Source organism: Convolutriloba macropyga, chromosome 1 (genome assembly GCF_964194025.1).
Source record: "Convolutriloba macropyga chromosome 1, txConMacr16.3, whole genome shotgun sequence".
Taxonomy (NCBI): domain Eukaryota; kingdom Metazoa; phylum Xenacoelomorpha; order Acoela; family Convolutidae; genus Convolutriloba; species Convolutriloba macropyga.
Genome location: NC_134468.1, coordinates 41,100,118 through 41,120,552, shown reverse-complemented (window position 1 = coordinate 41,120,552; position 20,435 = coordinate 41,100,118). Strand labels below are relative to the sequence as shown.

Genomic DNA, 20,435 nt, shown 5'->3' with positions numbered 1-20,435 from the left:
CGTTCTTTCGCTTTTTCGCTCTTCTCTTTTGCTCGCATACACAACCACGAAGGTTTTTTTCCTTAAAACGAATAACAAGTGATCAATATTTTATGTTCACGCATATACGCGTAAATTAGGTGTGTCTGGCATTGTTTCAGCTACATTACGTCATTTTTCACGTGATGATTATTTGCCGAATGTTTTCTTTTGAACAGAAACACCTGCTTTTTATAATACAAATTCCGCTTCGGCAGGAACAATTGAATAAGCGTTAGATACTGTTTAAAAATACGATGAATCAGCACAATATTGCATATACAATCTGATAGCTGTTTTTCCACCGTTTCATCACGAAACTCAACTTATGTATTAGAAAAGAAAATTTTAATAAAAGCGCTCTTTGTTTTTTGATCAAAACCAAACCGTTCGTTTGCTGTGTCGAATATGTTGCCAATTTTATATTGATTTATAACAAGTGTTACGTTTATTCTCATATATCAAGCTTCAAGTTTATTTTTAACTTAGCTCAATTACACGTCAAAGTATGTACTGCAAGGTATAGTTTATCAAATTTTTCATCTCTTTCAAAAATCAAAACAAAATGATGAACAGTGATAAACACACAACCCATGGCTCTGAGCAAAACCAAAAATTTGGGCTTCTTAATTCAACTCGCGGCTTTCGTCAGAAACTGAAAAGCGTCGCTTCGCTGAACCAGTCAAACAGTTCACGTGCAAGTCGCGCATCGGCCTTTCGCCCATCAACAGCTGTTACGACTCACAACAAGATGCAGAATCGGCCTTCGTCTTTGGATGTTGGTCAACGGAAACCACGTCGTATCTCACAAGAGCATTTGTCGGTTAGATTACAGGCATCCGAGAGTCACAAACAGCATCATGGAACAGTGCACGAAAGAAGCAGGTCAATTTCTCCGGTTGAAAAGTTGATTGACAAGGAGAGAGAGGCGAAGCGGCAGCGAAAAATTGAAAGAGTAAGTCTTTAAAGGAGCAAATGGTTTTAGGATTCTTCAGAACTTGTTACAAGATCTCTTATAAATTGGTACCATCTTTCTGCCATTAAAAATGTCCAGGTAGGATTCTCGAGTTATAGAGTACTATTATTAGATAGTTTTATAAAGTGATAATATTTATAAGTTTTCCATATACAACAAATTTTTTCTCACCTGGGCCTGCCAAGTTTAAAACAGTACAAGCCAAGTCAAATTGCAGGTCAATTTTAGTGATGATCCCAAAGATGTTATTATCACTTGTTTGTTTTTTACACTTAGAAGTCTTATGTACGTCTTGGCCAAGACTGCTAGTCTCAGCCTAGTCAACAATACTTGGTAACAAAAAACGCCAAAACTGGTAGAAAAATTGCTCAAAAAAATGTCCGGATGACGCCAAAATGCACACCAAATCATCGAGTAACTTCTGTGTGGTAGTAATTTAGGTCAAATAAAACCGGAGACGCAATTCACTGTCCCAAAACTTTTTTGATCGAGCAATTGTACTGCGAGCATTGCACATTTTTGTTGCAAATCAGGAAAGAAGACGCGCCATCATGGTAGCGCAATAACGTATAAATTGAGACAGATATAAACCTTGAACTAAAAAAAATTGCGACAATTCATGGTCAACAGACCGAAGATCTTTCGTGGACCAATCGAAAAACTAGACGTAGATGTGACTATGAAGGTATTGGAATACAATTTTAGAAAAGGTCTGAATCAAAAATGTATTTAAAAAAACTGTGGACATCAGACACAGTTTTCTCACTCCACTTTAAAATAAGAGTGAAAAAAAAGTCTGGTTGCAAATCTACTTGTAGTGTCGCTCAATTTCCTGTTTAGGAGTGACCAAAATTATCACATCAATTTGACTTCAAATTCATAAAAATATGTGAACAGATGTTGAAAAAAGTAGCCGGAAAACTCCAGCAAAGGCTCGATGTAAAACCTAGCTGATGCACTACCCAATCAATAACTGAACTGGCATAGCAATTTGGATTATTTTACCATTCAATTTCAAACAACAAACGGAGAAAACAACTTATGGGAGCTTTTTTGGTAGCAAAATGTGATCTTTTTGGAAAATTTTGACATGTTGGTACTCCGAAACCATTGCCTATAACACATTGCCTGATATAGTTAGTTTCTATTCAACAAAGGTCTATAACATGGTAGGAAAAACACAAAACAAAGATACAAAAAAATGAAACATCAAAAGGAACATACATTAAAAAGAACAAACGATAAATTAAGTACAAGCATTTAAAAAATCAAACTCAGAAAAATTGACTAAATTTAGCCAATGGTCGCCGACAAAAAGAAACCTAAACTGATATCAATCGAATCAAATAGTCACTAAAAATAGTTTAAAAACTGATTTAAAAAATTAACCGAGCAAGTTAGTTGTCAAAAAAGAATGTTGCTCACTCTCTCTCTCTCTCTCTCTCTCTCTCTCTCTCTCTCTCTCTCTCTCTCTCTCTCTCTCTCTCTCTCTCTCTCTCTCTCTCTCTCTCTCTCTCTCTGAAAATGCATGTTTTTTGGAAAGTCGCTCCTCTCCTCTTTCCTCTTCAGTTTGTACAGCATTTTCACGTCAGCATTTTGTTTTCCAGTGCGGCATTGGCTTTTCCCCCTGTTTTAAGTAAGTTCCAGCAAAAATCTTATTCGAGTCTGAGAAAAGAGCGCCCATATACAAACCAAATTCTCTTAATTGTAGAAAAGAATTGTTCTAGTTTCACCAAAACGACAGTTTCCAATCACTTGCCTTCTTCACAAGAAGATCCTTGCTTGTTTCTTTTTGTCGCACAAACATAATACGCGTGAAATAATTCTGTGAAATTTACGGTACCTTACAAAATCAGTCTGATCTTTAATCCATTTTTTTTTAAATTGGATTAAAGATAAATCTGAAATTGACTCAATTGTTAGTTGTTTGAGCTAAACAGAGTGTCTACCGGAAGTTTTTTAAGTGACATTAAAACTAATGTTCGCAAAGCATCCTTATTTTTTCGGGCAAAAAGACTTCTGAATATCTGCTGCCTCGCAATTAGAGTCTTTAATTTGCTTCACAGATATTGTGCAGAAACGCAGATTTAACAAACAAATTCGAAGTAGTTGCTCAGTTATAAACATTTTTAGATTACCTAATCTTATGAACAAATTTAGTGTGAACCATTGACGTGCTCACACTTCTGCCACTTCAACTAAATGTTTGAAATTGAGTTCCAAGTTCATATTTTTTCTCCAATTGAACATACCCTGTTTGCGGATTGAATAGTTCGTGAAACGGACCGATCATTTTCGTCCTAGATTTCTTAGCACTGGGAATATTTTTACTCTAGGAACTACTACAAAAGAAAATTTTTTTTGTAATTCGGATTTGTTCAATTTCATGTTTAATCCTAACTGCTAGCTATCAGTTGTTCTGCACCTTAAGGATGAAATAAGCTGACCAATTTGTTCGCCAAATTTATCCATCATTGGAGCAGATAATTGGGGATTAAAATATTTATGGCCCAAAATTTGACTGGAGATATGTGCATAATACAGGAAATGTGCTAAGTATGTTTCATTGAATTTGTCCCTAGACAATGTTTCCCTAAATGTCCCGATATTAAGGTAATCAAAGTGACTTCATTTTCTTTAAAATAATTTTCCCGAACAAGAGAAAAACAAATTTTGTCAATTGTAATTATTGGCGCGTTTTTCGCAGCTGTTATTTAATTATAGGCGCGACTCAGTAGATTGTATCTGATTGGACGACGAGGCCCCTGCACTTTTGTTGTTGTTGCCGAGGAAGCGAACGTCAAGTATGTTGTCACCATTGACGAAAAGGTACGTTCCGTTTTTACGTCCACAGTCCCTTGCAGGACAAGTTTATCGACTAATTTTGCCTTTTATTTTTTTCACCTTTTAACGATGAAGGTTAATAAAATCTCAATCTTCCAATTTAGCTAAAATAATTTCATGTTTGTTCAGCCCGTTTGCTCTTGTGCCAAACAATCGTGTGTACATCTGCTGTTCGTGTACCTGAGAGTACTCAGACTCAGGAGTGATGATCCAAGACTGTTTGCAAACAGACTCCCACATTATCAGGTTCGATCACGTTTATCCCTTTTTAACCGAGAACTTCACCCTGGTTTTGAAAGGTTGACAAAAATAAACCGGGGTTCCCTGTCTTAGTATCCTAGTGGTATAGTATCCTTATCATACAAAAATCTTAGTATGATGGCATTAGGTCATATATGATTTCTTAGTAGTCATAGAAGGATCATACATATTTCATACATGTCATATGCTAACAGATATCAATATGCTGCTCTGAACGCTTTGTCTTCTCATATGCTTTTCTCCCATCAACTGATATGACAATCGTTTATGATAAATTATCTTTATAAAAGTATCACGTGGGATTTTCGGATCTATTCTGTTTCGGTGTCAGGACAATATACCCAATGCCATAATACCCAATGCCATAATACCCAATTCCAAAATACCCAATGTGCCAAAATACCCAATGCCAAAATACCCAATGCCAAATTACCCAATGCCATTATACCCAATTAAATTATACCCAATGCCAAACTACCCTATTTATAATTTAATAGTTATAATCTTGAAATTAAGGTATAATCCCACAATTAGAGTACCAGTCTACCATTAAATTCAAATTAACTAATTAGACGCAATTTAAGTAAACAAGACGCAAAATTATCGCAGAAACTGAATTGTTCAAAGAAACTTGACTCGTTATTCTAGTCTTTAAACTTGGCCAAATATAGACGCTAAACATGAGCGAAATAACTTGGGGTACGTCCCAACAGAACCGATTAACTTTAATCCTTGATGGACATGAGTTTCAAAAGAATTTAGAAACAAAAACTACTACGCATTGGAAATGCTCAAAATGGAGCTCTAATAAATGTAAAGTTACGGCCATTACCACTGGAAAACAATTACTATCCAAGAAAAACGAGCACAACCACGAAATTGTTCCGGGACATGTACAAGCAAAACAGATCATTGGTCAAATGAAGGAGACAGCGAGAATGGAACAGAACCCAGTAAATAACATGATAATTGCCAGCAGTCTTTTACCAATCGGGTCCGATATTGCAATGCAGCTGTCCTTGCCAACCAGATCTGCTATAAATCGGACACTAAACCGCCAACAAGCATCCGAGAACTTACAGGAGCCGCCAATTACAGACAGACATTTCGAAGTGCCCGCCAAGTTTAAAAAATTCTGCCTTTACGACACGGGAACAACTGACAACGAGAGAATGCTGATTTTTGGAACACACGGAAATCTAGAATCTTTGAAAACAAACAATGCGCTTTGGCTCTGTGACGGAACTTTCAAAGTATCTCCCATTCAGTTATACCAGTTATACACCATTCATATTCAGATTGGAGGATTTTATCCACCTTGTATTTATGCTCTACTTAGCAACAAAAGAGAGAACTCCTATCGGAAGCTTCTTGTGGGCTTGAATCAACTTACTGGTGGAGTTTGGCCGGAAAAAATTCTCCTGGATTTTGAAAAAGCGGCAATCAATATCTTCTCAGCTTTTTGTTGCATGCATTAACCGCTGCGCCAATTCCGCTTTGATGTTTGCAGTGATATTTTTTGTTATCTTTTATGTGTTAAGTTTAAACAAATTTAACCTAAAAGGCGATTTGACCTAAAAGGCGGTTTGACCTAAAAGGCGGTTTGACCTAAAAGGCGGTTTGACCTAAAAGGCGGTTTAACCTAAAAGCGGCATTTCAATTGTCAAAGTTGTTTGTTCTTTTTTATGTTTTTCTGTGCAAGCGTTCTAAAAGTTGACGTCATTTCTTTAAAGCACAATTAGGCCATACCATTTCGCCTTTGAACTTAAAATGAGCATTCTTTATCAAAGTTAGCATCAAAGTGATTATTGTTATTACTACGATTGGGTATATTGGCATTGGGTATTTTGGCATTGGGTATATTGGCATATTGGGTATAATGGCATTGGGTATTTTGGCATTGGGTAGAATGGCATTGGGTATATTGTCATGTAACCTCTGTTTCATGTGGGATTTTCGGATCTATTCTGGATCTAAAAGATTTATGCTCACTAAGCTGGAGGGGGGGGGACAGAATAGATCCGGATTTTCAATTTCTTATGCAGGATATACGTGATGATTTGTATGTCATCAAATATCCTTGCTGCATGGCTACTAAGAATTGGCGACCCGGGAAGACTGTGCACAGCCGAAAGTGGGCATAAAAACATTAATAAAGGTTCCCGTGATTAGAGAAATTACCTGCCCCTCCCCCCCCCCCACTCGTCCCCTCATTTTTTGTGTTTTGGGTCTTTTCATAGATTTGACCCCTCTCCCTGGGTGTCTTTCTAACTAATTAACCGCTTTTAATTAACCTATCGTTTCTCTTTGCTTTCTTTTCACTATCGATATTGCATTATTTCATTGCTGCAATGTATTTCCTCGGAACCATTGAAATACTTAAATTAACAGCTCCTTTAATTAGTTCAATCTGTTTTCTCTTTTCACCAGTTGAGTTTATCCGACAGGTTAACAACTTGATCTGCCACTACGAGTCTCAATTGAAAAGGAGACAGCAACCTAAAGAGAGTACTAAAGATCAGCGGAGTAGACATGGTGTGACGTCACCCCATAAGAGCCCAGCTCGTAGAAGTCACAGCAACCTCGCCCCCGATCACAAACCACGACTGGTTACAGGTACAAAATCATTGCACTAATTTCTACCAAACAATTTTTTTTGTTAAAGAAATAATAAATTACTTGGTATTAAAATTTATCTTTATCATACTTAATTAAATCAGTTCATATAATCACCCAACATCAGTTCGTATCCCGATACGTCAAGACAATCTGTGTCTTCAATTTGAGCCCATGCTTAACAAATTGTTGTCAAATTGGTTACAAGCGTTACTTTGTTAACCAAGCAGCAACAGAAACACAACCCACTTGCTAGATCTCCAAAGCTCCTTACAGACTGGGTCGATCAATGCCCCGTACCAGTATTAAAACCGGAACCCATGCGTGAGAAAAGGGAGACAAAATCTGTCTAAGAAGATCTACTAAATTCTTATCTGTTGAGGTTTAAAAAAACTATCCCTTTCAATTGTTTTTTAGTTCCGAAGCTGTAAGCTGAGTGGAGCTACAAAGCGGTGCTCTTAGTTTTTTACAATCCAAAGTATTTGAATTGTATTGGTGCGCTGTCTGTTTTCAAAGATCTGTTCACACTTTTTTCCGGCTTTTTCACGTCAGTGAGAAGTAAAATTAGAATGGTGATTTCAATCAATTTGGAGTTGCAAAGGGAGGGAATGTGCGAGGAGGTTTGAGGTGTGATCTTTTCCCAAGTAGCTTAAAAGTGGAGTGAGAGGTTGGTGTCGGAACAAAGGTTTTAAAGGCATTTTCTTTCACATGCGTCAACTTGACTGCTATTTTCAGTGTTTTTTCGACTTGAGTGCTTTTAATATGGGACATATTTGTTCTAATTGTGCTTATTTGCAATTGATTGTACTCATCCACGGGCTGCTATTGCTTTTGTTCAGTGACACTATTTGTTATTTATATTATTGAAAATTTGATTTTTGCAACTTTTTTATTATACTTTCTGTTGCCTCTTCACCTAGTATCTTTTTTGACAGTATCTTTGGTCGCTAATGAGGGATAAATGAATCTAGTTAAACGTTTGAGTTATGGTCAGTGGTTTTCTTGACAATATTTGTTCTCAAAATGTTTTAATGAATTTTGGAATTTTGTATCTGTTGTACTATTTGTCTTATCAAATAATCACATTAGTGACAGGTATCATAGTTCACTGACAATAACTAATTCAATCGATTCAATTGTTTCAGTTCGAAGCTGACTCTCTCTGACTTTGACTGTCATTCTTCTCAAGAAATATTTTTGAAATTTGAGGTTTCCGCCTATCTTTTTGAAATCAGTTTGTCCGCCTATCTCTTATTCTTCTTAGTGACAAATCTCCTCTATGCTAAAAATCGAATTAACCGTTTCAATTTTTAGCTGTTTTTGCTTCGACTTAAAGGCTTTCTTTCCAAATTTACTACTTTTGTTTAGATTTGTTAGTTATTGTTGTACTCATTGCTTTTTTTATCAATTAATGTCAAAAATGGCAGATTCATCGGTTGCTTATGACTAATAGGAGAGTCTAAAGAATCACTTGAGTTCAAAACAATTTTTTTCCGCTTTTGATACCTGCTTTTCGAAAATTAGAAGTAGATTTTTTTGTCTGAGGTGTTTTTGTTAACCTTGTGGTCTTATCATTTAGTGTTGTGCGGTTTATTTCTAGTCAATTTTTTGGCTCGTACTTTTAGCTAACGTTTTCATTCACCTAGATACCATTTGTTTTTGTAAGGTTTGAAAGTGTTTATTAATCTTTATTTGTAGGTTTATGTGAATTTATGATTCTGTCACTAGACCTGCTAAAATGTTTTTGGCTTTTAAAGTTTTATTCTCTGTTGGATTTAAAGTTTCTTACCTGTATTTATGAGGCTGTCTTATTTCGGTGCCACTTTATTTCAGAGTTTCTAATTTTTGCCTATTTTGGTCAATTTTGGTGTTTTTGCTTTGTCTGTTATTGATTCCCACAAGTTTGTTTTTGTATATACTCATTTTAAGGACTTGTAGAGTCAGTGTTTTCAATAATTTTATTAGTTTTAGGGATTCTTAAAACACTAAGTCTGATTAAACGAAATTATCTAATTGTTTTTAGATTTTGATCTTTTTCGCATATAAAGTCAAGGGCTTTGTTGACTCCCCTAGTTTGATATTGCTTTAAAATATTAATTGTCGGGTCATTTGTCAATCAATTCTTTGGATTGTAGTTCAAGACGTTTCATGCTATCTTTTCGCCGTCTGAGGCTATTTTTCGTTTTACATTTGTTCTAGAACATTTTTTGCTTGACGTTTGCGGTGAATTTGTCAAGCTTGACATCTTGCTTTGTGCACGAACTAAATTTCTCGCATTCAGAAATTGTCCCTGTTGCGAAAACAATATTTATTTTAAGATAAATTGTGACAAGGGCCCTATAGCCTAAGGCTTCGGATTCTTACGCCGGGGATTGGCGTTTGAACTTCTGCGTAGCCACAGCTTTTGCACCCAAAAATATTTTCATTGATGCATCCCCTTCGAATAAACGTTTTAAGTTCACCACAATAGCTATTTTCCGACTCATTTCTGTATCTGTTTTTACCTGTACTTTACGGCGCGCAATTCTAACTTGCAGATATTCCGGCAGCCTAACGAATAGGTTTTTTTCAATCAAATACGACCCCAAATGGGATGAAAGTTATTTCCGATCAAATGGGAACGCCTGATCTTCATTGTTAAAACTTTTCAAAATCCTATTTGAGTTTTTTTCTCGGAGAAACGAAGAAAATAATTCTCATTGGTTTTTACACAATCTCAGCCAGCATCGACTCTGTGGCCCCACCATTTCGGTCTTATATATTGCTTGTAAATTTTCCTTACAGTGTATGAATTGCAACTGCAATCAAAAGCTTAAAAGTTAAAATCTTGGGTTCTTTTCCCTTATAGCCCCCCGTGAAATCATAGCCCCCATTATGGTATAATTACCATAATTGGGGACCTATAGGTTATCTGACAACTAAGCTGAGGGGACTATAATGGGAAAGACCCAAATCTTGAAGGGATCTAAAGTTTTTTATTTTAGTTTTTATCCAAACTGTTGCTATAACATTTGTTATGAGAAGTTTTCAGCATATTTCGATTGTGGTATTTTATAATTTGGAATTACAAAATATCAAGCATTGATAAAAGTTTTCGCAAATAGTTTTCAGTAATGTAATCTGGTTTTGATCGGCTGAAACCAACATAGCAGCCCCAATACTTCAGACTTATCAAACTAAACTCATTGTACAAGACAAAATTGATATTTTAAACGTTTTAAGAAATAGGAATGACTCAATTTGCGCGGACGAGAAAAAATGTGTCAAATGCTCTAAGGTGCTTAAAAGTAGACAATCGTGTGAAAAACAAATTCACATTATATTGAAAAAATTCTATTATGTTCTCTCGTTATAGTGGCTGGTGCTATAAGCAGTTCAAAGAAAGCTATTAAAACGCATCAGTTCCCGAATTGGAATGAGAAATGTTGTTCTTAGGAAATGTTCAAAAATTTTAAGATATCTTTTGCTATAATTCAATAGTTTTTGGATAAAATTTACAGGGGTTCCGACTCCTTGCGGAGAGAAATTCCAGACATCAGTTTCTCTAAGAAGATTTGAATGTTGTCATTCATAGAATTCTTATTGGGATCTAAGCAGACGCATCTACCATGAAAAAGAACCAGTAGTGGAATCTAACTAGCCTTTTTTATTTGCAAACCTAGTACAGAATGACACCGCATAAACAGTTCTTGAGTAGCATTTCGAGGGCACAGCCTTTCAACCTGTTATCTTTGTATCACCTAATGAGCGGGGAGTTCAGTATGAAAATTAAGTGCATACCAAGTTAGAAGAAAATTGAAAACAACAGCAACAAGGCTGGGGCTAAAGAGAGCATTGAATATTACAATTCAAATCAAGGCTTTTAATCAAGAATGAACTGTAAATAGACAGAACAGATGGTTAACTATGATCAAGTTTGTGAATTTTTTTTAAAAAAAAATATTTAGCGCGTCTTAAACTCTCGGATTGGATCGAGGAGAGCTTCATGACAAACAATGCCAATGCAAACGATGCTTTTGTAGGCTGAATTTATATTAATTTGCTCTCTATTAACTTTAGGAGAGTTATTCAGCTCCTATTAAAAGAAAATTCGGCAAAGGTTGAAACCCAAAACTTGTATTATTTGAGAAGTTTTTTTCCAGTTCCAGGCATTTTGCTAACATCAATTTTCAGGAGCGAGTTCTCGATGTCCCGGAAAACTCTAAGAGGTATGTGCCTATTTCGTTCTAGTCTTTGATGAACTCGTATTAAACATTGAAATCATAACTTTCAAAGTTGCTGAGTTGTCAAGTATATCACAATTTTATCAAACATCAATTTCGCATAAATTATTTGGCGAGCTTTGCATGATAACAAAATTAGGGAAATATGCTCGATGAAAGAAGAAGCATGTCTTCGAAGACTTCTGACTGCTTGCTTGTTTGCGTGAATTTTGAGTTTAATTTTTCGATCGCTCGCTTTTGCTCGTTTTTATCTTTTAAAATGATGAATTTTGAGAGGCTGGTGTTCTCCTGGTAAAGAGGAAAACTACTGTATTTTAGCGAAACACGAATTATTTGATAATTTTATCTAGCTTTATGTTGCTTGTAGTGACCACAGTGGGGCAAGTCGCACCAACAAATTCATGACAGTTTAAATTCAGCCTAACATTTTCAATTTTTTCTGGAGTTGCCATAAAAAGGAGCTCTATAACCTATTTATGAGTTCTTTTTGGCAAAAAAAAACTTTTTCTCACCGAGGACAGCGCATATCATAACTGCATGGGATATGACTGCAACGTCATAGCTCTAATCCTAACTTATCCTCAAAACAGCTGTGAAATCATTTTGTGCTCGTGTATCAGCAGATGAGCTATAGGCAGCCCTTCATGATGATAAAGGGTCTGAGTGCGTGAGATAGAGGGAGATAGATATTTGCGTTCCTCTTGCTGTCAAAGTGGTGGCATCTACGGTTCTCAAGATAATAGTAAAACGTGTAACAGTTTTGGCCTAACACCTTTATTTCTGGGTTAAGTGTTGTTTATCACTTCTAGTGCACCTAACCGTTGTTGTAGGGTTAAATAAATCATACACTGACACTTTTACTAAAAGCGACAATGGTCCCAGCCAGAGGCATGTAACAATTCTGTTTTTTGGAGAATCTGTTCACGTAGATTGTTACTTGATATTCACTTTTCCCCTGATTGAAAGCCCTCCCTAAAAATTACCACCCTTTTAGCATCAATGAACCAACTGCACCATCAGCATTTTCATACAAAAGCAGTGAGTGATTCATCCTCTGAGGTTGCCAAAGAAGCATCGGGGTCTTCAATTAAAGGAAACAGTGTCATCGGGCGAGGTCATTCGAGAGCACCAGCTGTAGTGCATGATGAGACTAAAGAGGGATGCTCTAGGGCGAGTTCAAATCTGCTCAGAGCGCCCATTGTTACACTCAGTCGCGAGTCCACTATGAGCAGTAACCAGTGAGTAGTAACACATTAGTGAAATTATAATAGTCTTCATACGAAAGGTAATTGTAGATTATTAATAGCCACCGTCAGCCTCTCAAACGGCTATTATTTAGGCGCTCTCCTTTTTTTTACAATACAAAGAATTTGAATAGTATTGGGGCGCTGTCTTTTTTTAAAGATCTGTTCACACATTTTCATGAATTTTGAAGTCAAATTGGATTAGTGGCTTAGTCACGCCGAAACAGGAAGTGGAGCGAAAAAGCGAGTGGTTTTGCGGCGCGAAATTTTTTCGCTCGACTTTTAAAGTAGAACGAGAAAATGGTGTTTGAACAAAACTTTGCTTTCCCGCTAGTGGTTTTTGTTCACATGCTGCATTGTGACATTGATTTTCAGTTTTTTAAAAAGTTTTTGGATCTGATTTTTTTTTGGAAATGGTTTTCCCAATTCACTCATTGTCCGTCCTAGGTCTAGTTTTTGTTCAGTCAATTCTTTGAATTGTACGTTAGGACTTGTCCTGCTATGTTTTTTACAATTCAAAGAATTTGAATTGTATTTGGGCGCTGTCTTCTTTTTTAGATCTGTTCACACATTTTCATGATTTTTGAAGTCAAATTGGGGTGGTGATTTTGGTCACGTCGAAACAGGAAGCGGAGCGAAAAAGCGAGTGGCTTTGCGGCGTGAATTTTTCGCTCTAATTTTAAAGTAGAGTGAGAAAATGGTGTTTGAACAAAAATTCGGTTTCTCGGTAGTGGTTTTTGTTCAAATGCGGCAATTTTACTATGATTTTTACTGTTTTTTCGATTTTTTGAATCGGATTTTTTTCTTAATGGTTTTCCCAATCCATTCACAGCTCATTCTAGGCCTAGTTTTTTGTTTGAATTAAATTTTCATTTGGCGCTAGTGGTTTTTTGTTCAAATGCGGCATTTAGACATTGATTTTCTCTTTTTCTTATTTTTTGATCTGATTTTTTCTAAAATGGTTTTCTCAATTCACTCATAGTCGATTCCAGGTCTAGTTTTTCTGTTTAGTCAATGAAAATTTTTTGAATTGTACGTCAGGACTTGTCCTGCTATGTTTTTTTTGTTTAGTCGTCTGACGCTCTTTTTTCGTTTTACATTTGGTTCTCCCAATCCATCAACAGCTCGTTCTAGGCCTAGTTTTTTGTTTGAATTGAATTTTCATTTCTCGCTATTGGTTTTTTTTGTTCACATGCGGCATTTTGACATTGATTTTCTGTTTTTTTTTCTTATTTTTTTATCTGATTTCTTTTAAAATGGTTTTCTATATTCACTCATAGTCCATTCTTGGTCTAGTTTTTCTGTTTAGTCAATGAAAATTCTTTGAATTGTACGTCAGGAATTGTCCTGCTATGTTTTTTAATTCGCTTTACCTTTTGATCACGTTTTTCGTTTCACACATGTCACGATTTTCACGTTTGACTTCTGACTTACCTCACTCACTGTTTCAACTGAATGATTTTTAAATCCATTCACTCAATGAATTACGCAAGATAGTGAATACAGTCAAGGTCAAAAGAGCAAAATCAAAAGAGAAGGGATAAACCGATGAAGCCCGGTCATTAAGTCATTGAGAATTAAGTTATCAAAGCTCATTAGAGTGTTTGCTAGCTGACATTGGTATTAAGCTTATTAGCTTTCAGTTTGGAAGCTGAAATAAGTATAATTTTAGAATCCAACTGGAATTGCACGCCGAATTAGAACACTTTTTGACACTGAAAAAAAAAATTCGGTCAATTTATTTCTTCTTTTTTTCTTTTTCTGTTTCAATCCCGATGTTCATTAAGCGCTTCAATGGCGGCTATTTTCCGGCAATCTGCCGGTTATGATTTTACAATTGCTAATTTTAGGCTGCCTGAAAATGGCGCCTCCGGGGTCGAGATCGCTGACTTGTGGTCAGACAACCCGGCAATCATTCAGGCCTTATATCATTTCTCTCCAAACCATTTATAAGAAAAGTAGGCCCGGATTTATCTCCACCCCAGCCAACCAATTGTCCGAAGTATGTCTGAGATCTCGACCCAGGCTATGAATAAACTTCAGTTCACTAGTATTTCTATGTAAAAAACGCCAACTTGTTTATCGTCTTCAAGTTTCTATCATTTTCGTTAATCATTGTTTTTTTGCCTGAAAGTTTGCTAGCAGACTGTGTTTTAGCCACCTGGAAAGGCCCTCCAGACATTCCAAACGATGTTAAAACGAAATCTCGGGTCGATTTATTATCATATTGCAGTTATTTCTATATATAGGAACCAACAGCTAAGTGGGTAGTATCATTCAACAACCAGATTTTTAAAAGATTTACGTATAATTCAGATTATTTCAATACAATTAAACTTCTCGGATATACAATTAATTTACATGTTTCCACAGAACAAATGTAAATTATTAACTTGGAAAAAAGAAATATTACTTTTCTGTGTAGATCCCTGGACACAGACGGTGACGACTTGGGTTGCTGTCCGATCTGTCTGTTGGCGATGGGGGAGGGGGACCAGGTGGCAGAGTGCCAGAACAGCTGTAGGAACAAGATACACTCCCTGTGTCTTCAAGTGTGGGAGAGGGCATGTCATGACAGGGAGGAGGACTTCACTTGCCCACTCTGCAGATGCAGCTTCACTAATGGGTACTAATTGAGTCACAAAGATGGGGAGAAGCTCTGATTTAGCGTTGATAGTTAAAAAAAAATAGCACAAAAATGAGCAATTTGTAGAGATAAATTTGTGCTGAAAGAAGTAAATTTCGGGGATAATTTAGTGCTGAAATAAATTTGCGTCGAAAGCATTAAAAAGTTGTGTTTCGGCAAAAGCGCTCATTTAGTGCAGAAATTTTTTTAGAGCATCAGTGAGCAGCAATAATTCATCTCTCCATGTGCCTTCTTTCTCCGACATTTCAACCCCTGATGAGGACAATTTTATCAGACAGTCCATTCACCAAGACCTCTCCAAGTTCTCCAAGGTAACTAGATTCTCTTATAACTGGATTTTCTATCGAACAGTCCGGAAATTTAGTTGACTGCGTGATATGTTAAGCTACAGAAACTGACTGCATACATTTTAAACTTTGCTAAATTGTTTTGATCGTATGTGCTCCTAAGTGCTGTCAAGCTTCCCAAGAACTTTTCAAGTTTCAACAATTTTTTTTTCAAAGGCTTGAATAATTATTTTTGTGAATCTCAAATTTTGCCTAGAAAAAATTAAATTTTGTTTGTAATCGTTTGTAGATTTATCAGATAAGAGTCAAATAACATATTAAATTTATTTTTCAAAAACCTACGAAGTTGATAGATCGATATCTACAAAGACAATGAAATGTAAATATAAAATAAAATCATTCGACAATGGAATTCGCTGCTTGTCGAGAAAAAAAAATCATGCTTTAGTTTTGTCTTGACCATCGTTTGTGATTTATCTCTATCTCAGCTGTCCTGGCTTTAAAGGAGGATTTCCGGGGGTAGTTGCACCAGTCTTGAACGCGCTTTTTGAGAACGCCACTCCCTCTCTAAAAGGAATTTTTGTTTTCTATCTTGCTATACTAAACACTTGTCTGCAAGTGCCAAGCTTACAGATGCTGAATACGGCTCTACAGACATAGAGAAACAGAAAGCTTCAAACTAAAATGATTTTTGTGTGGGAACCATTTTTTATTTTTCCTGTAGTTCAAATTCATCGCATGGAGAGCTTAAATTTCAAAATTATTCGTTTCTTTTGTCGATAGTTTCACTATGCATGAGATTTCTTTAAAACTACCTAACGCCCTTTCTTCAAAAGTTAACCTGTACAACATGATGCTATTCAAAGTATAATTGTTCCATTAATTCGGAGTCAGGAACTTTAGGACATCCAGTCTTTAATTGCTCTCGAATGAGAAGCAATTATTGTAAACGTGTTTGTCTTTTTTATAAAAATTTTTTGCTTGACCGTTTTTGCGCTATTCTTCTAGAATAATCTTTTCCTTCTCAAGTGACTTTTTCACGCACTTATTCTTGATTTTTGAGTGATTTCAATTGCTTTCATTCCGAAATTAAGTTTGTTGTTCAAACAAAACCGATTGTTAGAGATTCGATGACAAGGGCCTGATAGCCGACTGGTTAATACCTCCGTCGAGGAGACTAAGTTGGACTGAAATTGGAGGTGGGGTGTGAATCCTATCGTCGGCAACTTTTCGCACCCATGAAGAAAAATTTATCTAGGCTACAGCCTCTGAATTAAAATGCGCGGCTTGTCATTCGAGAGCAATTTTTTCGATTGTTCAACAGATAATTTTTTTATCGGTTATTGAAAAATGAGAATTAAAAAAATTTGAGTCTCATTGAGTAAAGAATGAAGCCAACATTTTTACTTTTTCTTTCTTTGCACGCAGTCAGATCGCTTTTTCGTTCAAATTTTTTGGATGGTTTAGAGCTTTTCAGCTCAGTAGTCGTCAAGTACGCGATCCACAGAATCTGTTTTGGAGACTTATGCTCATGGTACGAAGGGCGGTTCTTAGAGATTGACCACCCCACCCCCCGTTTTGTTTCCAATAAAAGTAATGAATCATAAAAATTGAAGCAGGAATCAGTTGATACTCAACCGAAAGAGCATCCGTTAAGCAGTGCATACCTTTGAGAAAAAATAACCTCATTTGTCGTAATGTTAACTCCTCGAACATGATTTTTATGTTCAAAAATCTGATCAAGATGATCCGCCGTGCTTTTTGATAGAACAATTTAAAAAGGTTGTTAAAAAGTCAGATTTTTATCTTTATCTTGGCTTCTCTGTTTCGTTTTTAGCTTTCTCGTTTAAATTTGAGAAAAACTTTAAGTCGGTCCTCAAAAGTTTTGCTGTTTTCTGGTTCACAACGGAACGATTGGTGTCATTCGCGTTTTCGATAGGAATCAGTCGAGATTCCTTGCAACGCTACTTTATTTTGTAAGCATAAGTTATCGATGAATTAAATTTAATTGAATTTTTCGCACCCATGAAGAAAAATTTATCTAGGCTACAACCTCTGAATTAAATTGAGCGGCTTGTCATTCGAGAGCAATTTTTTCGATTGTTCAACAGATAATTTTTTATCGGTGATTGAAAAATGAGAATTAAAAAAATTTGAGTCTCATTGAGTAAAGAATGAAGCCAACATTTTTACTTTTTCTTTCTTTCCACGCAGTCAGATCGCTTTTCCGTTCAATTTTTTTGGATGGTTTACACTTCCATCCTTTTTTAGAGCCTCCTATCGATTATAATCGGAATTTTTACTTGGTTATGGATCAACTGTAAAAAACTGTAAAATTTGAAAAAAATTGAAATTTGAAAGAAGTTTTTGTGGAAAACAGAATACGAATTTAAGATTAATTAATTGCTCTCGAAAGAAGTTTGTAGAAATTATATTAGTCCTGTCAGTCATTTTTTGCCATTTTTCGCTTGACTAATTTTTCGTCTGACGCTTTTGACTTTTCGTCCTCAAAAATGGGATAAACAGGTTGCGCCAAAGGGGGCATTAAGTGCTCTTAGAGCTTTTCAGCTCAGTAGTCTTCAAGTATGCGATCCACAGAATCTGTTTTGGGAGACCTATGCTCATGGTACGAAGGGCGGTTCTTAGAGATTGACCACCCCACCCCCAATTCACCCGACGTTAGTCGGTTATGTTTACAACTTTATTTAAAAATGAACAACTTTATTGGTCGTTTTTACTAACAAAAAAGGTATAACGATTTTACTTTTTTGATTGTAAAGACGTTTCAACTCTTTACAAGATACGATTTCTATTACTTGATCAAAAGTTTTCCATTTATTTTGTTTTGTTTCCAATAAAAGTAATGAAACATCAAAATTGAAGCAGGAATCAGTTCATACTCAACCGAAACAGCATCCGTTAAGCAGTGCATACCTTTGAGAAAAAATAACCTCATTTGTCGTAATGTTAACTCCTCGAACATGATTTTTATGTTCCAAAATCTGATCAAGATGATCCGCCGTGCTTTCTGATAGAACAATTTAAAAAGGTTGTTAAAAAGTCAGATTTTTATCTTTATCTTGGCTTCTCTGTTTCGTTTTTAGCTTTCTCGTTTAAATTTGAGAAAAACTTTAAGTCGGTCCTCAAAAGTTTTGCTGTTTTCTGGTTCACAACGGAACGATTGGTGTCATTTGCGTTTTCGATAGGAATCAGTCGAGATTCCTTGCAACGCTACTTTATTTTGTAAGCATAAATTATCGATGAATTATATTTAATTGAACTTGGCTTCAGTTTTTAATAGATTTTGCTGATATCATTAAGTATTGCGGTCCCGGACCTAACGCCAAGTCAATTTCAGTACTGGGCAAGTCTAAATCCAAGTCTTATTTCATTACTGATTCAGAGCTTTGATCATGTCACTTTTTACACTTGGCAGTCTAAATCCAAGCCTGGGCTGAGACTTGGCAAGTCTAATCCAAGTCTGATTTAAGACTTGGCAATTCTTAATCCAAGTCTCGGCTAGCCGGAAAAAACGTCAAAAATAGCCGAAAAAAAACGCCTAAAATAGCCGGGGAAACGTCAAAAATAGTCGAAAAAACGTCAAAAATAGTATAAAAAAACGTCAAAAATAGCCGAAAAAAAGTCAAAAATAGCCGGGGAAACGTCAAAAATAGTCGAAAAAACGTCAAAAATAGTATTAAAAAAACGTCAAAAATAGCCGAAAAAAAACGTCAAAAATAGCCGGGGAAACGTCAAAAATAGTCGAAAAACGTCTCACCACAATTTCATTTTCTCAACCCGGATGAGGGGAGCTTATCTTGACTAACATTACAATCAAAATCAGGACGATTTGATCTGTGTCACGATATCGAGATTTTTGTTACGAGAGTAGTTTCTTTTTTTTTTAAAGTTACTTAAAGTTATTTTCAGAGTTTCAGAATTATTTGTGTTGCTAATTTTATGAAGCGCCTTATCGTCTAACTCATTTTTCCTTAACCGGACGGTTTATTGCCTGTCATTGTACACGCAATCACAATTAGCTTTTCTTTTTGGTAAAGTGGGTGGGGGGGGGGGGTGGAGATAACCCATTAATTGCTACAAAATCATTTTCCGCATTTCAAATTAAGCGGTTGTGCTTGGCGAAAAAAGGAAAAGGATTTAATCAGATTAACACCTAATTATATGTTACGATCACAAGGAAACAGCAAAGGCGTAGTGTGTTAAGAGGGATTAGCTGAAAGCATTTGCAGTTCATTTAGCAGTCATGGGAGTTCAAAATTAATTTCCTACTTAGTACCAAATTTACTAAACCAACAATTCCCTTTAGCGACTGTGAGGTACTTCAACTAATACATCCTCCATTCCATTTATGGTATATTTTAAAAGAAATACCTTATATGGTTTCGGTTTATGGTATACAGTGCTATTAGTGTTTGATGTCAGTTGAGCTAAACCTCAATTTGGAATTAAAAGTGGGAGCGTTGCGTGCGTATGCAGTGCTGCTTTCTGCTCTCAATACTGCTGCTGCTGAAAATGGCAATGAAATAAATGAGGCTTGTGTATCCTTTTCCTAGTGATAGCAGGGAAACAAAAAATAGAGCAATCGACATCATTCATACTTGTTATTTAAAAAGCACTTTTCATGTTGCAAACTGGATACTATTAATTTGTTGTTCAGATGGATGCATGTATAAACGCATTTATTAACAAATAAACAATGACTAGTTTAGCTTAAGTTTATTGCGCAACTTGAATATGGGGCGCTGACTTAAATGTACAGAAAAATGCTCAGACCTGAATTACGTTTTTCTATTAAAAAATGAATGCCTACGCCTTTATCAACTCTTTACTCAATAAGCTCTAGCAATTTCTGAGTTCAGGAATGGTACTGAATTGCAAAATTAAATTTAGTGACAAAGAGCAGTTATTAAATTGTTTTTCTGGTCTTCTTGTACTCCACCCATGACTTCGAAAAAAAACGATTCCACAAAAAATACATTCTACAGATTTTAAATTTGCATAATTTGATCTTTTTTAAAATATTTGCAATGGGTAATAGTAATTTTAATTATCTCAATATATATTAAACCCCCCAACAAAAAGCACTAAACAAAATTCCCATAAGTTACAAAATGTTTCAAAAAGCAAGAGAAGCAAAATTTGACGAGATGGACTTCTCCGAGATGAGAGTTTATGGTTCCATATTACTGGTTCTATCTAAGTTGCATAAAATGTCTTAGAACAACCTAGCAATGATTACTTAATCAACAAGGATGCTGGTTAATGTGCGTAAGCACATGATATTCCGACCCGAGCTCA

General features: G+C 35.8%; 1 protein-coding gene across 1 annotated transcript in view; it reads left to right on the top strand.

The window, feature by feature from the left end:
* The first annotated feature begins 285 nt into the window (after positions 1–285).
* LOC142339076 (uncharacterized) overlaps positions 286–20,435 on the top strand; it is a 44,547-nt gene continuing 24,397 nt past the window's right edge. The window contains exons 1-7 of the mRNA XM_075388761.1: positions 286–973; positions 3,719–3,823; positions 3,968–4,084; positions 6,547–6,715; positions 11,933–12,176; positions 14,608–14,808; positions 15,020–15,140. Coding sequence (XP_075244876.1) covers positions 584–973; positions 3,719–3,823; positions 3,968–4,084; positions 6,547–6,715; positions 11,933–12,176; positions 14,608–14,808; positions 15,020–15,140 — 1,347 coding nt within the window. The 5' untranslated portion in view covers positions 286–583. The remainder of the gene's footprint in view (positions 974–3,718; positions 3,824–3,967; positions 4,085–6,546; positions 6,716–11,932; positions 12,177–14,607; positions 14,809–15,019; positions 15,141–20,435) is intronic.